This window comes from Melospiza melodia, chromosome 5 (assembly GCF_035770615.1).
Source record: "Melospiza melodia melodia isolate bMelMel2 chromosome 5, bMelMel2.pri, whole genome shotgun sequence".
Taxonomy (NCBI): domain Eukaryota; kingdom Metazoa; phylum Chordata; class Aves; order Passeriformes; family Passerellidae; genus Melospiza; species Melospiza melodia.
Genome location: NC_086198.1, coordinates 21184984 through 21198312, shown reverse-complemented (window position 1 = coordinate 21198312; position 13329 = coordinate 21184984). Strand labels below are relative to the sequence as shown.

At 40.7% G+C, this 13329-nt stretch overlaps 1 protein-coding gene across 1 annotated transcript in view; it reads left to right on the top strand.

The window, feature by feature from the left end:
- The window catches only part of TNKS (tankyrase), a 127693-nt gene that overhangs the window by 18456 nt on the left and 95908 nt on the right, over positions 1 to 13329 (top strand). Inside the window, exon 3 of the mRNA XM_063156565.1 lies at positions 10413 to 10508. Coding sequence (XP_063012635.1) covers positions 10413 to 10508 — 96 coding nt within the window. The remainder of the gene's footprint in view (positions 1 to 10412; positions 10509 to 13329) is intronic.

The following is a 13329-nucleotide window of genomic DNA, read 5'->3' as shown; positions in this document are numbered from 1 at the left end:
CATTTATTTGTATAAAACTTGAAGTAGAAAGGTGAATTTGTTCAGAGAGAAGTTAAATTGGGACCAAACAATGAAGAATTGTCCTTAAAGCAACTTTCAGTTTGGATATAGGTGAAAACATAAATTCCTCAGACAGTAGGGCAGCAGTTCAGATTTCTAGCTGTTCAGTATTGTATATTAAACCAATTGCTTGAAGCTGAAGTAGTTGCAGAATTGCTGCTTGCATGTAAAGGGGTTGTGATATCATTGTCTCATAGTGAGTCCTCAATCCATACCATCTACAAATGAGCTAAATGGGTTTTGTTAGGTTTTTTTGGACCTCTTTTGATGAAAAGGTCTTCTATCCATTTTGCATGCTTAACAGTGTATGTGTTCCAGATGACTACTCAAACACACTGAGATGTGATTCTTGAGCCTCTTTGTGAAATGGCCACAAATCAAAACGTGGGAGCTTCCTTCTGAATACCAAGAAACACTTTTTGCCATCAGAACAGGTTACCTCTGGTTGACCAGAGAAGTTGTGGAATCTCCTCCCTTGGGGATACTGAAAAGCCATTTAAAGGTTTTCCAGTTTTTTCTTTTTTCTTTCTTTTTTTTTTTCTAGCCGAAGCTTCTAGGGTGCTTGTATTTTGCAGACTCATTGTGGAACTCCCAAAACTTCCTTTACACTACACAGCTTTTTGTGCAGATAGTGTTCTTGAAGGTGATGTTTTAGAATGGCAGCACTGTCTCTTACATGATGTAAAAAAACCACAGACAAAAGAACTGCAATTGCACTTAGGTTTTGAGGTGGCTTTCCAGAAGATTGCATTCTATGTAACCTGCATATACTTTTGTTCTCACTCTTAGCTGGAATGGAAAATTTTAGCTTGAAAACTGCTACATCAGGAAAATGTAACAGGGATATTTAGTTCACTTAGTCCAGGCAAGATCAAGGCTTTGAACTGCTGTTCATGTAGGCTGAGCAATCTACTCTGGCTCTTTCTCTGAGGGCAGAAGGATATTATGAGCCTCTGCTGTGCTGCCTACGGGCTCTGGAACCTTCTGCATGTTCTTTCTTTCTATGCATATTTAATCACAGGTAGGCAGAACTGGCATACCAGGGAGCAATTTTGTTGTGCTTCCTACATACAGAGAACTAATCATAGTTAAAATCACAGAATGAGTAAGGTTGGTAAGGACCATTGGAGGGGATCCAGTCCAACCTCCCTACTCAAGCAGGATTCCCTAGAGCATGTTAGTCAGGATTGTGTAACTCAGGATGCACCTACTTAGGGGGTAAGACTTGAAGGCAATCACAGAAGGAGGAGGGAGCCTTTAAAAAAAGTATCTTCTTCCCCTGCTGGAAGAGCTCTTGTTGTGGCAGTGATACTTGTGGTTCTGGTTGTCTGGTTCAGATCCCTTCTCCCTACCTTGCTTTGATTAGATAAATCTGATCTCTGGAACATCTAGTGCCAGCTTAAACCTAGAATGCACTGAAGTCTTGCAGTACATTGAGAAGTGAGGTTTATGGTATGGAGATATAGACAGGAAGTCAGGTTGTCTTACTAAGAGGTTGAAACTTCATTGAGCAAAGTCTGAAAGTGCTTCTGGAGCAAACAGTGACTGAGACAGAATAGTCTTCCTGAAAAATTAGGAGTTAAGATCCTTTTCAAAGTGATGCTGTGTACTTTTTTGGTTTTGTCTAGACCTTTTTTCTCTTCAAAACAAGCAAGCAAAAAGGTAGTACTGGGGGACCTTGTTCATGATGCTTCTTTGTTTTCTTACTGCTGCCTTGAAGCCTCTTTCTGTGAATTGCTCAAATAAGCTGAAGGAACCTGATCTCTGATCTTTAAGTGTTGTTTCACCTTAATCATTTACTGGGCCTTTGCTCAATTTGGTATTGCATCTTGTTACTGTAGGCAGTTTCCACAGCATATGGAGTCACGAGAAGCTGCCTTTCAAAGATGAGATCTGTGTCAATAAAGGGAGACACTTGATATGGCTGTCCTCTGACCCTGCTGGACTAAATGGGCATTTTAGGTGTAAAGCAAGAAATGCCTCTGCTAGGAGAGCCGTATTCTGAGCTGTGTGAATTGTCTCTTCCCACATACTGATGCCCCCCAGCAGTTGCTGCATTGTGTATCTAATGACAAGGCAACAGAAACATGCAAGCTGGTGCTGTGTTTATCCAGATCGCATCACATTTGGTCCAAGTAGCATTTTTAAATAGAGCTAGCTTTCTTTTAATTGAAAATGACCATTTAGCACCATCTATCTGTATAAGTTTTAAAACTGTGGATCTCCAGGAACTGGCCTGCAGGACTACAATCATAGAATGGTTTAGGTTATAAGGGACCTTTAAAGATCATGTAGGCCATATCCCCTGCCATGGGCAGGGATAGTGTTCACCAGATCAGGTTGGTCAAAGCCCTGGGTAGCTTGACCTTGAACACTTCCAGTAATGGGTATCCACAACTTCTCTGGATGTTCCAGCTTTGCAAGAGGTTCAGGTGGATGACATCTGCTTTTCCTCTGTCAACTGATGGAATCATTTCATTGTGGGAGGCTACCAAATGAGTCAGGCATGATCTGCCCTTTCTGTCTCTAAGCAGCTCGCTGTCTTCCACATGTTTTGATGTGTCTTCCAGGAGAATCTTCCATGATTTTACTGGATGTGGACTGAGGCTGCTTTATTAGTAGTTCCCAGTGTCTTCCTTTTTACCTTTTTTAAAAATGAGCCTGATGTTTTTCCAGTCTGGGGATTTCCCTTACTGCTAAGACTTCTCAGATATGATTGAGAATTGCTTGGCTGTTTTCAACATCAGCCTGTCCCTTCAGAACCCTGGGATGCATCTCAGTGGGTCCTGTGGACTGATGTATGTTCAAGTATCTCAAGAGGTCTTCAACCTGAGCTTCGCTTAGATTGGAGGGAACTGCAGTCTACAGTCCCAGCCTTGAGGTTCAGGGAACTGAGAATGTGGGAAGAGAGATTCATATTGAAAGCTGAAGTGAAAAACTGTTGAATAGCTCAGCCTTCTCCATATTGGTTTTTGCTAGTTCTCATGTCTTATTTGTCAAGGGGGGAGTATGTTTACTTCAATCTTCCTTTTTCTAGCCAGTGTTTCTGTAGAACTGTGCATTTCCTTCTTACACTTTAGTTTGATCAGGAGGTCCTTGGTTAGTCATGGTTATCTCCTGCTTCCCTTACCTGTGTTCTTACACGTGGTAATTTGGGAGCTCCTGGGCTATGTGTCCTTAAAGGGCTGCCAGTTCTGTTCAGCTCCTTTGTCCCTGAGGGCAGCTCCTGGGGGATCCCAACCATGAATTCATTCAGCAACTGAAAGTGTGCTCTGAAAACTTGGAGTCCTTAGTCCATTCTTCACTGGGTCTGCAAGGGTCTCCGGGACTGCTCACAGTTTACTGTGCTGCTTTTCCAGCAGATGTCAGGGTGATTGGAGTCCCCCAGCAGGATCAGAGCCGGCAAACATGACACCTCTTGTGGCTGAAGGAAGAACTCATTATCAACAAGCTTCCCTTGATGAGGTAGACTGTAATAAACACCAGCCATGGTTTGTTGGCTGAGCCCCTAATTTTTACCCATAAGCTATCAACTTTTTCATTGCTGTTTTTCCAAGGCAGCTCTCTAGAGTCAATATGGTTTTATTATTATTATTTTTTTTTTTTTTTTTTTCTTGGAGGGCAACCACCTGCTTGCTTTTTCTTCTTGCCTGTGACTTCTGAAAATTTTCCAGTTGTCTATTGCAGCATTCCAGTTGTGTGGTCCTTTGCATGATGGTTCAGTGATAGTGGTTAGATTGTAGCTTTCCAGCTCGTCCTGTTTGCTGCCTGTGCTGTGTGCGTTGGTATGGAGATGCTTCAGCTGTGTCTCCAACCTTACCCCCTTCTTAGAGGACCATGCCATAATTTCTTTGAGGCATTTCGCAGGTGTTTCCCTCCTAGTTCCTAATATATCAGCAGTCCCTGACTTTTTGCTGTTGCTCAGAACTTTATCACTTTTTCTCTGCTACTTGTCTGCTGCTCCCTGCTGCTGTCAGAACTCTTGTTTCTGTCTAGGCAATTGGGGAACACCACCTAATGCCCTTTAAGTTTTTTTGTTTCAACATAGTGGAGCCTAACATGGCTTTTGTAAGCTTCTGCTTCATACTACTGTAGTCGGTCTATTTGTCTCTTGCTCTGTCTGGCCCCAACAAAGAACAAAACCAACATGCTGGTTCATTGGGGACAAACCCATGTCTGGGATAATGGGAAATGGAATGCCTTGAACAAGGGAAGTAGAGAAGGCAAAATGATGGGAAGCACTAGGCAGCTCACACTGACCCAGCAGGACTTTGGCTGGTAACGTTAGATATACTCTAAACTAGAAACACAAAATTACTCCTTTCAACTCCTATCACCAGCCTGTGTCCCTGTGCTGTCCTTGTTTGTGCCAACCAGAGCATGTCATGTTGTTGCATGAGGATTGGGCAAGTGATTGCTTCTCTAATCTGCCTTGTTGCCTGACCAAATGTTTGCAGCTGCAGCCCCCCAAAGCAGGGTAGGCAGCACAGGGCTAGGTGTGGCAATTCTGCCAGTGTGGTCTAGGTGAAACAGGTTGCCCAGACAGGTTGTGAAAGTCTCCTTCTCTAGAGATGTTCAAAAGCCTTCTGGACACTCCTGTCTCTGATCTGCCCCCAGGTTATCATGTCTTCTTGCCAAGGAATCTACCAGATATGTCTGGTTATTGCCTCTATCCTATCCTGACTCTGAACTACGTGCTTTAGTGTGCTTAGCCTTTCTGCTTCTTAATCCTCTCTTCATTCAACTTTGATGGCATTCACTACAGAGGGTCAGTCCAGAGCACAGGACCTGTCTCTCCTTTTTTTCCAACTCCTCTTGACTGAGCTGGCAGTGATGTTTGAGGCTATGGATGTCATCAGGTGCAGCAGCGATACTTAAATCCTTAGAGCTCTGTAGTGATATTGTCTCTCCTGGTTTTTCCTTGCAGTTCCAGTGGCTCATGGGTACTACAGCTTGTTTCTCCATGACACAGACAAGACTGGGTTTGCTCACAGAGGTGGAACTTAATCTGTGATACCGTGGTGGTTGATGTTATTACTCATATCTTGTGTATTCAGTTTTATAAAGCTAAGACTAGGGTGCTACAACTTTTGTTATATATGGTCATTAGCAAAAAGGCTTATGTATCTGGTAACTTGCCAAAATTGAATTATTGACTCTAAATCACAGAAGTATAATATCTAGGCAAGAAACTGGTGTTCTTGTAACATGAGAAAAGCTTCAAAACTTTAGTGGTTTGATTGACATGCGCTGGTAGTTTGATTTACATGTACTGGTGGTTAGGGGAGAAGATGCATTTAGCATTGGCTGAGAGAAGTTTATACTTTGGATTCCAGTGTGTTGTCTAGATGTTTTCACAATGTGGAGATAAATAAGCACGTTATGTTTTGTTAGCTTGGAAACATCCTACACAAGGCCTAGACTGAGAGGTGTGTGTTCCTGGGACCTAAAATTAGTGAGAGACTGACCAGCTCTAGAGATGCCACTTAGAGAAATGGAAGATAATGCTGTGTTGTAAATAAAAAAGAATCTTTTTCTTAGATTGTATCCTCTGTACCTTGATTCTTCAGGAGTAAGTAGATAAAGCTCAAGTGACATGATTTGAAAAAACCTTTGGAGATCGTCTCCAGAAGTTGAATTTGAAAAGAAAGAAAGAATATATAGTAAAGCTGGGGTAGCTGGAATGGATGCCAAGCACAAGACAGTGGGACAGTGATGGGGAGAGAGTAGGCAATGGTACAGCAGTGAGCAGCTCTTGAAATATAATTAAAAGCAGTTGGTAGCTTGCAGTACAGATACTTCTGGGAGGCCTTCCTGTTTTTCTTGCATTTTTCACTCAACAGTCAAAAATTTGGACCTGCCCTTTTTTTTTTGTATTTGCATGCATCTGATTTGAAACCAAATGTGAACTTTTCCATCAACATTCCTGTAGGGATAGTCAGAAGCTGTAGATTTTGGGCCTAGAGAAGTCATATCTGAACTATACTGATCTTTGTGCTAATATGAACAAACAAATGTATTTTTATCCCTATTCTATTTCCATTGTATTTATGTCTTTCAATCAAAAGTGTTTTCATTTGGTGCACTTTCAACTGTGGGAGTAGGAAGCAGGAAGGACTAAGTACTTGGGTGATGGTTTCTGTGTAGATGGTTTCCTTCCCCCCACCCCAGTAAAAACACAGTTGTTGATAGCTACTGGGGAAGTTTTTGCCATACCTTGTTGGTGAAAATGTGAAGGTTGAAAGGAACAAAAGTAAAAATGTTTGCTCTTGACAGCTGAATGAGGTTGTGTTGGTTAACTTCACAGTTCAGTGTACCTATGCCAGGAGGCTGTGGGCCAAGTGTCTTATTTTAGGAGTTATCCTGCTGTAGTGAGTTGACAGTAATGTGAAATAAGTAGTGGTTGTAGTATATGCTTTATGCAATACAGCAGCTTTAAAAAACATATAGTAATACTTATGGTTTTTCTTGTCTCTAGTACTGATCTGATATAATAGCAGTGTAATTAAATAAGGTATTTCAGATAGTGTGTGTAAATCAGAACCTGAAGTATTTTAGCAGTTGCAGTGAGGGTAAAAAATATAACTCCAGACCAGTCGATGTTTGTACTATAGATAATGTTACAGGTTTTTGACATCTATATGCAATATGAAGATTCTGTAAGAAGAAGACTTTCTTTATACCGTTTGTACAATATGGTCTGTAGAAAAGGCAGGGCTAGTCTGTTAATGATATTGCTAGATTATTAAGGGCACTGCCTCCAATACAGACAAATGATACACCCCAATGTCCCCATTGTCCAGAGGAAATAGACCAGCATATCAAAGTATACTAATTAACAAAGTTTAGGAGTTAATTTTTGTGCACAACATCCTTACAATACAAGGAACAATTTTGTTCTTTCCAGAACTGGAACAGAAGTTTCTTCATAGAAACTTATTTCCACATCCCCTTTTCAGGCTACTCAGAAACCATCCTCTAAAACCAATGTGCAGTGTTTGAAATGCAAAATAGCTACAATTATTTAGAACAATTATCTTGCCCTGTTGTGTTTCTTTAGAGAGGGAAAGTTTTTTTCCCCACAGAGGAGATCTATCTTGCAATTTTTACGTCCCTGGTGTCTTGAAAAGCAAATCTAGAGAGACACACTGTGTCTAGATGTCAAATACCCTGTTGTTAGAAGAGACTTAGTTTTGGGCTAAAGTGTTGAAGGTTTTGAAGATGCAGGAGAACATTCAATTAAAAGCCACCTGGGGTTCACCAGGTATTGGAGTACAGCTGTGTTATACTGATAGCCTAAACATCAAATGCTGGATCTCTCTTCTTAATTCCTGTTGATGACAACATTGCTCACTGGGATATCTTTCTGTGAAATTTTGTGCTTAAAAGATATAGAGATGTTAGAATAAAATAGTCAATATAGGAAATACAATAATAAGACAAGCTTTGTGACCCATTTGCTTCCTTTGTTCATATGCATTCTAATGCAGTCTGTATTTTTATAATTGGTTTCTTTTGCCAAGATGCCATTGCCTTAATTTCATGGTGTAGATGTGTTTCTAGGACTGAGTAAGGGCAGTATCTCCAGGACCATACCTGTGGCTGTTGGAGAAGCTGGAAGATGAGTGGGATGAATGATTGCAGAGACAAGTAGGATGAGTCTCATGGTTACAGCAATTGAGTTCTGATACGTTATTTTTCTGAACCTCATTTGGCCTTTAAATGTGTGTTCCACAGGCGGTCAATAATTCCAGGTTTTGCAGACAACCAGCTTAAGCCTTGTTAGTAAATTTTTTATGTATTTGCCCAGGTTTTAAAAGGCCTAAAAACTGGACACAGAAGTTTTATGTTGTAAGCTGTGGCCAAATCCCTCATGGTTCATTAGTATGACTGAACAGGTTAGATATAGTGCATAATCCTTTGTCATTTTACCAGGAGAGGAGCTGGAAGCTGTACTGTGTGTGTTGTCATCTGTGTGTGCCAGCAGAAGTGGCAGGGAAGCACTCTTGATTGGTTTGCATAGGATGGAAGAATCAGGAGACTTGAAAATGTGCTTCTGTTTTAGCACCGAGCTCAGGCAGTTTCAGATGCCTTTGAGAGTTCTACATCTGTTATTTGGCATTTTTTAAAGTCACCTATCTTGCCCTAACCTGCCTCATCTTGGCATCACATGCTAGTCCAAACCTCCGAATGGGTCAGATCCCAGTCATTTCTCTGTCTTGGTCTTTCTTCATGGACTTTTTTTCTGGGCTATTATCGTTTCCCCTGCCACATCTTGTTTTTCAGTTTTTTTCCAAGCTCTTTGTCTGAGGCTTTTTGCCATGTGAATCCTTTGTTGCCTTCTGGTCCTGTCAGAACTGTGTTCAGTATTTTGTACTGCCTGTTTTCTCTTGATAGACAATTAGTTGCTGGTAATGTCTTTCAAGATACTACTCCTGCACTGGTGCCTCTTGGGACAAATGGCTTCCCTCTTCCCAGGTACATGGAGTCACTAACAGCATCCAACGGAAGAGAGATGGGACACACAGAATCTATTTCTCCATACTCAGTTCCTATACCGGCTGTTGTGTTTAAAAAAAATCTGCAAGAGGTCTCGTTGGCCTGTTCCTACTGGAATGTGCCTGAGTGGCTGGAGAGGCTGGCTCAGTCTCAAACCTGTCCGTGAGTAAGATCTCTCAGTGGGTGGTAGCACGTATGGCACAGATGGTGTCTTCAGAAACGTAGGTGCTAGATCCTGACAAGATTCAGTGAGCCCGTGCTTGCTGGTTGTTCTTCTCCCCCCACGCCCATTTTGGTGTTTTTGTCTTGACACAGGGGAAGAAAACCCCACCACCAAACAAAAAAAGCTGAGGTTTTTTCATAGGCTTTCTACTTGAGTCTTCTTTCAAGAATATCAGGCAATTGTGCCTTCTCATCAAAGTATAAGTCAATTTACTTCACTGAAGCACCAGACTTCTGCAAAAATTCAGCTTGGGGGCAAGCATGTAGCATTGCACCCTGTAAGTTAAAATATATGAAGTTTGGCAATGTTTAAATAATTTGAAGTCAGAAATGTATAAGAAAAGAGGTTTGAATAAAAACAATAGTACCAGTTAAATTTTTAATTTATAAAAAAAAGGTTTTCTGAAAAGTGTTTCCTGGTTAAAGTTTTTTTTAAAATACATATGTGTGTGTATGTATATATATGCAGTATTAGTAATTAGATTGTGTTTTTTCTGGAGAATTCTGTGTGTGAAGTATTTTTATACCCTTAGTTACAAAAACTGTTTGCAACTATTTCTTTGTCTTGACTTCTTCAGTCCAGCTGTATCACAACAAATGTTGTTAACCATAAATGTCAGCTGTTTTTTATTACTCATCTCTGTGACCTGAGTTTCTGTATACTGTCCTGTTATTCACCTGTACAAAATAAGTGTGTTGCTCTGAATTTGTAATATGTTGTGCTTATTTTGCATGACATTTGGGGCCTTTCTGTCAGGCCTCTAATGTTGCCGTGGGCTTTGTTTTCCAGTTTTGTACAAAATGTCTTGGTTGTGATCTGTATTGCATTATGTTGTTTCTGACAACATAATGGGTTCACAGGTGAAATACTGGGATTTTTTAATGAACTTTTCTAGTTGGTAGTTTACTGTATCAATGCCTTCCTAGCCTTATGGTTGTATATTGTATTCTAGGTGGTTTTATGTACTTGAACTTTCATGTATTTGTAGGCTTAGTAGGGAAAAAAATACCAATGAGTATAAACAGCCTCTGAGCATCCAGTCTGCAGGGTAGCAGGTTACAAATCTTACCCTATTTGTTCCACTTCTTGAAGGTGAGCTGATATGCCATGGTTAACATTTCCTATGCAAGTGATGAGCCACTGAAAGGCTGTGAGTGTTGCTGACTTACAGAGGCGGGGTAACTTGGAATATTCAGCTGGAAAAGGAACAGGAGTGGTAACAAGCAGCAGTAGTGGTAGTAAAGGCAGGAGCAGGTTCCACAGCAGAGTTCCCAGTGTGAGTCAGTGAATGCACAGCATACCAGCTAGCTGTCAGGAGGAACCCAAACCCGACTATTGCAAGAGAGTCAGGGTTCATGTTTATCATGCAAAGTCATGTGGTCTTACCATATCTTAACTTGCCAACTTAGCCTTAGCCTAGGGAAGATCCTTTGCTGCAGTGCTTAACAAAAAAAAAAAAAAAAAAAAAAAAAAAAGAAAAAAAGGGAGAGAGAGGGAGGAAAAAACAGAAGGAAAAATAAAGAAAATTGTGCAATGTTTGTTTATGCCTTCATCATGCCGAGGAGACACTTGACAGTAAATAACCTGTGTATACCTGAGGTAAGATACTGTTTCTGCTTTCCCTGCACAGTGCTGCTGCAGCACGGAGCTGATCCAAACATTCGGAACACCGATGGGAAATCTGCACTGGATCTGGCAGACCCTTCAGCTAAAGCTGTACTCACGGGTAAGATGCATACATCTCTCAGCACTGTAACCTGAGTTTATTTTGTGTGTATAAGTTCAGCATCAGAAGAGCCTTCTGCCTTTCCAGATTTTCTGTTGTGTAAGAGCATTTAAAAAACTGTCTTTTACCAGGTTTATGTTGATGTAGTTGTTGTTAATCTGCTGTGCTGCTCTAGGTTTGCTTATTCTACTTATGCTAATGCTGTAATTTTCTGTTACCATATCATCTGTTATTTACTCTATTTCTCTGGATTTTTTCTTTTTAATTGATACCCAATAGACAGATTGAACAGGATGCCTTAGCCCCTGAAAAAAAATAGGAAAAAAAATCAGCTCAGTTGTTTTAAGACCTTCACTGTTAGGCGAGCAAGGACATTTGTGTAACTATAAAAGTACCTGTGATCTGAAAGACAACCTGCTACTGATTGCAGAGATCAATACTTATGTTAGATTTTGCTGCAGATTCACATGCTGCGCTTTCCTTCCTCTTCCTTGTTAGTCATTTTGGGTTGAACCCTTTCTCATCTACCAGTTTTTTCCTTCTTTAGGGGCTGTTAGCTGCAAAACAATGTCTCATGAAAATATCCTACAGATATAACTTTGTTTTTACAGAGCTTTGATTTTTTAATAAATTAACTGTTGTGGCATACCAGTGAGCATGAAAAGTATAATATAATTGCCTGTCAAATTGGTATCAAGAAATACATGGTCCTCTGTGCTGATTTTGTCATCTAGGAAATAAAACAAAGTAATATTGGATTTTAAAATATATACAATTAGATTTATAGAAAGGAATTTAGCAGTTGAGGTTCATTTGAAGGAATAGCTGTTTTTCTTTTGCCTTTATTTTCCTATTCTCTCTCTTTTTATTGACAGCTTAATTTATGGGTTATGTGCTATAAAACACCCATATTCTTTCTTCAGATTATGTTCAGAGCACACCAGCTCCCTTCACTTTGTCAAGAACATTTCCTCATCGTCTTTCTTCAGTGCACTGAGTGCTATACATAATTATCTACAGCGCTGCAGTGATTTGAGAGTGCCTTTGGAACAGTGTACTTTAAATACATATGATTTACTTTAATTACTGTGTCAAATTTAAACACGTTCCTACAGTGTTAACACTAATGTTAGCTGTGCTAAGCAGGTTAATCTGACTTTTGGCTGTTAATGGGTACAGTTGTGCAGGTGCTGCAGATAGAGAGGGTAACAGGGAGTCAGTGTACCTCAGAAGTGTTAAAGGATATATGCCATTTACTTGTGGGCAACTTGACACACCTACAGTGTGGGGGTTACAAGCCCCAAGCTGCTCTTCAGGCTATGCCTCTTCAGAGAATAGTAAAAGATTAGGAAAGTCTGTGACCTCATGTCTGCTCCACTGATTTCTCTGGGCACTGGGTCACCTTGTGCTTTAGGCAGAGGAGAGGGCAATGTGTCATAGCAGACAAGTGGAGTTGAATTTGAAGCATCCCTCTGAGAACATCCTGTGAAATGAAGCCAACCCCTGTCTCTGGGCTTACCCCTAGTGCCTCACACACAACATCCATGACTGAAGCGGTCTGCAGCCAGTGAATGTTACCAGGGTGTGCATGGAGGCACATGTGGTGCTATAAATGTGTTTAGTTGTTCATAAGAAAGCATCATTTTTATATGTGTTTGTTCTTCCCAGCAAGAAAATCAGCTTTTGTTTTATCAGCTTTGTCCTCAAGGTGGCTCTTGGCTACGCAGGGCTCTGTGCTGTGTACCTGAGTTCCAGGCTGTGCAGACAGGGCTGTAGCTGCTATGTGATGCACAAAACCTGAAAAACCTAACACTGGAGATGTCATTTCAATGGAGGCTAGTTATTGAGAGCTGTATTTTTCTGGGTGTGGCCCTGTTTTATACTATCTGTGTTAGGCTGCTATTTCTTATGCATTTTCCATATGTTGTTACCTTCAGGTCTTGCTTCATCCCTCTGGAAGAAGGAGGCTTAAGGGATTTCTTAGGATCTATCTGACTGGGGATAATCTTTAGCTACAGCAATGCTTTGCAATTAGGTGCATCAGAACTTAAAGGTATTACTGGATTAAGGATGAGGAGGATATATTAACTTGATTTTCAGTATTTAGTATTGAATGGTGGGGTTGTAGGAATGCTCATATTTAGAGTTTTTGAAAATGGAGCACAGTCCATAATTTGTTACTGTATTTGCATATTTTAGCAGCATGTATGTCAAGGCTGCTCTCATTGTTATTTTTGATTACTTCTTCTATCTGTGTTTATCATAGAATGTTCTGGGTTGGAAGGGACCTTAAAGACCATCTAGTTCCAACCCCCCTTCTGTGGACAGGAGGCACCTTTAATTAAGTCAGGTTGCCCAGAGCTCCATCCAACCTGGCCTTAAACACTTCCAGGGATGGGGCATCCATAACTTCTCTGGGCAGCTTGTTCCAGTTTCAGAGTAAAGAATTTCTTCTTAACATCCAACTTAAACCTACCATCTTTCAGTTTGAATCTATTTCCCCTTGTCCTATGCCTACACTCTCTTGTAAGAAGTCTCTCACCATCTTTCTTGTAGGCTCCCTGCAGATACTAGAGGTGCGCAATTAAGTCACCCCAAAACCTTCTTTTCTCCAGGGTGAACTGTTGCAGTTGTCTCAGCCTTTTCTCATGGGAATCATGATAGATCATATGACCATAATAGACTTTTCCACATTGCTGCTGTATTGATTGTTGAAGAACATGGGCTCTTCTTAAAGCTTTTTTAACCAAGTATTTGCATAGGTTTATGCATCTTTTTTGCTTTGTGAATGAACTGTGATTACAGTGTCCCTTTGACCTCC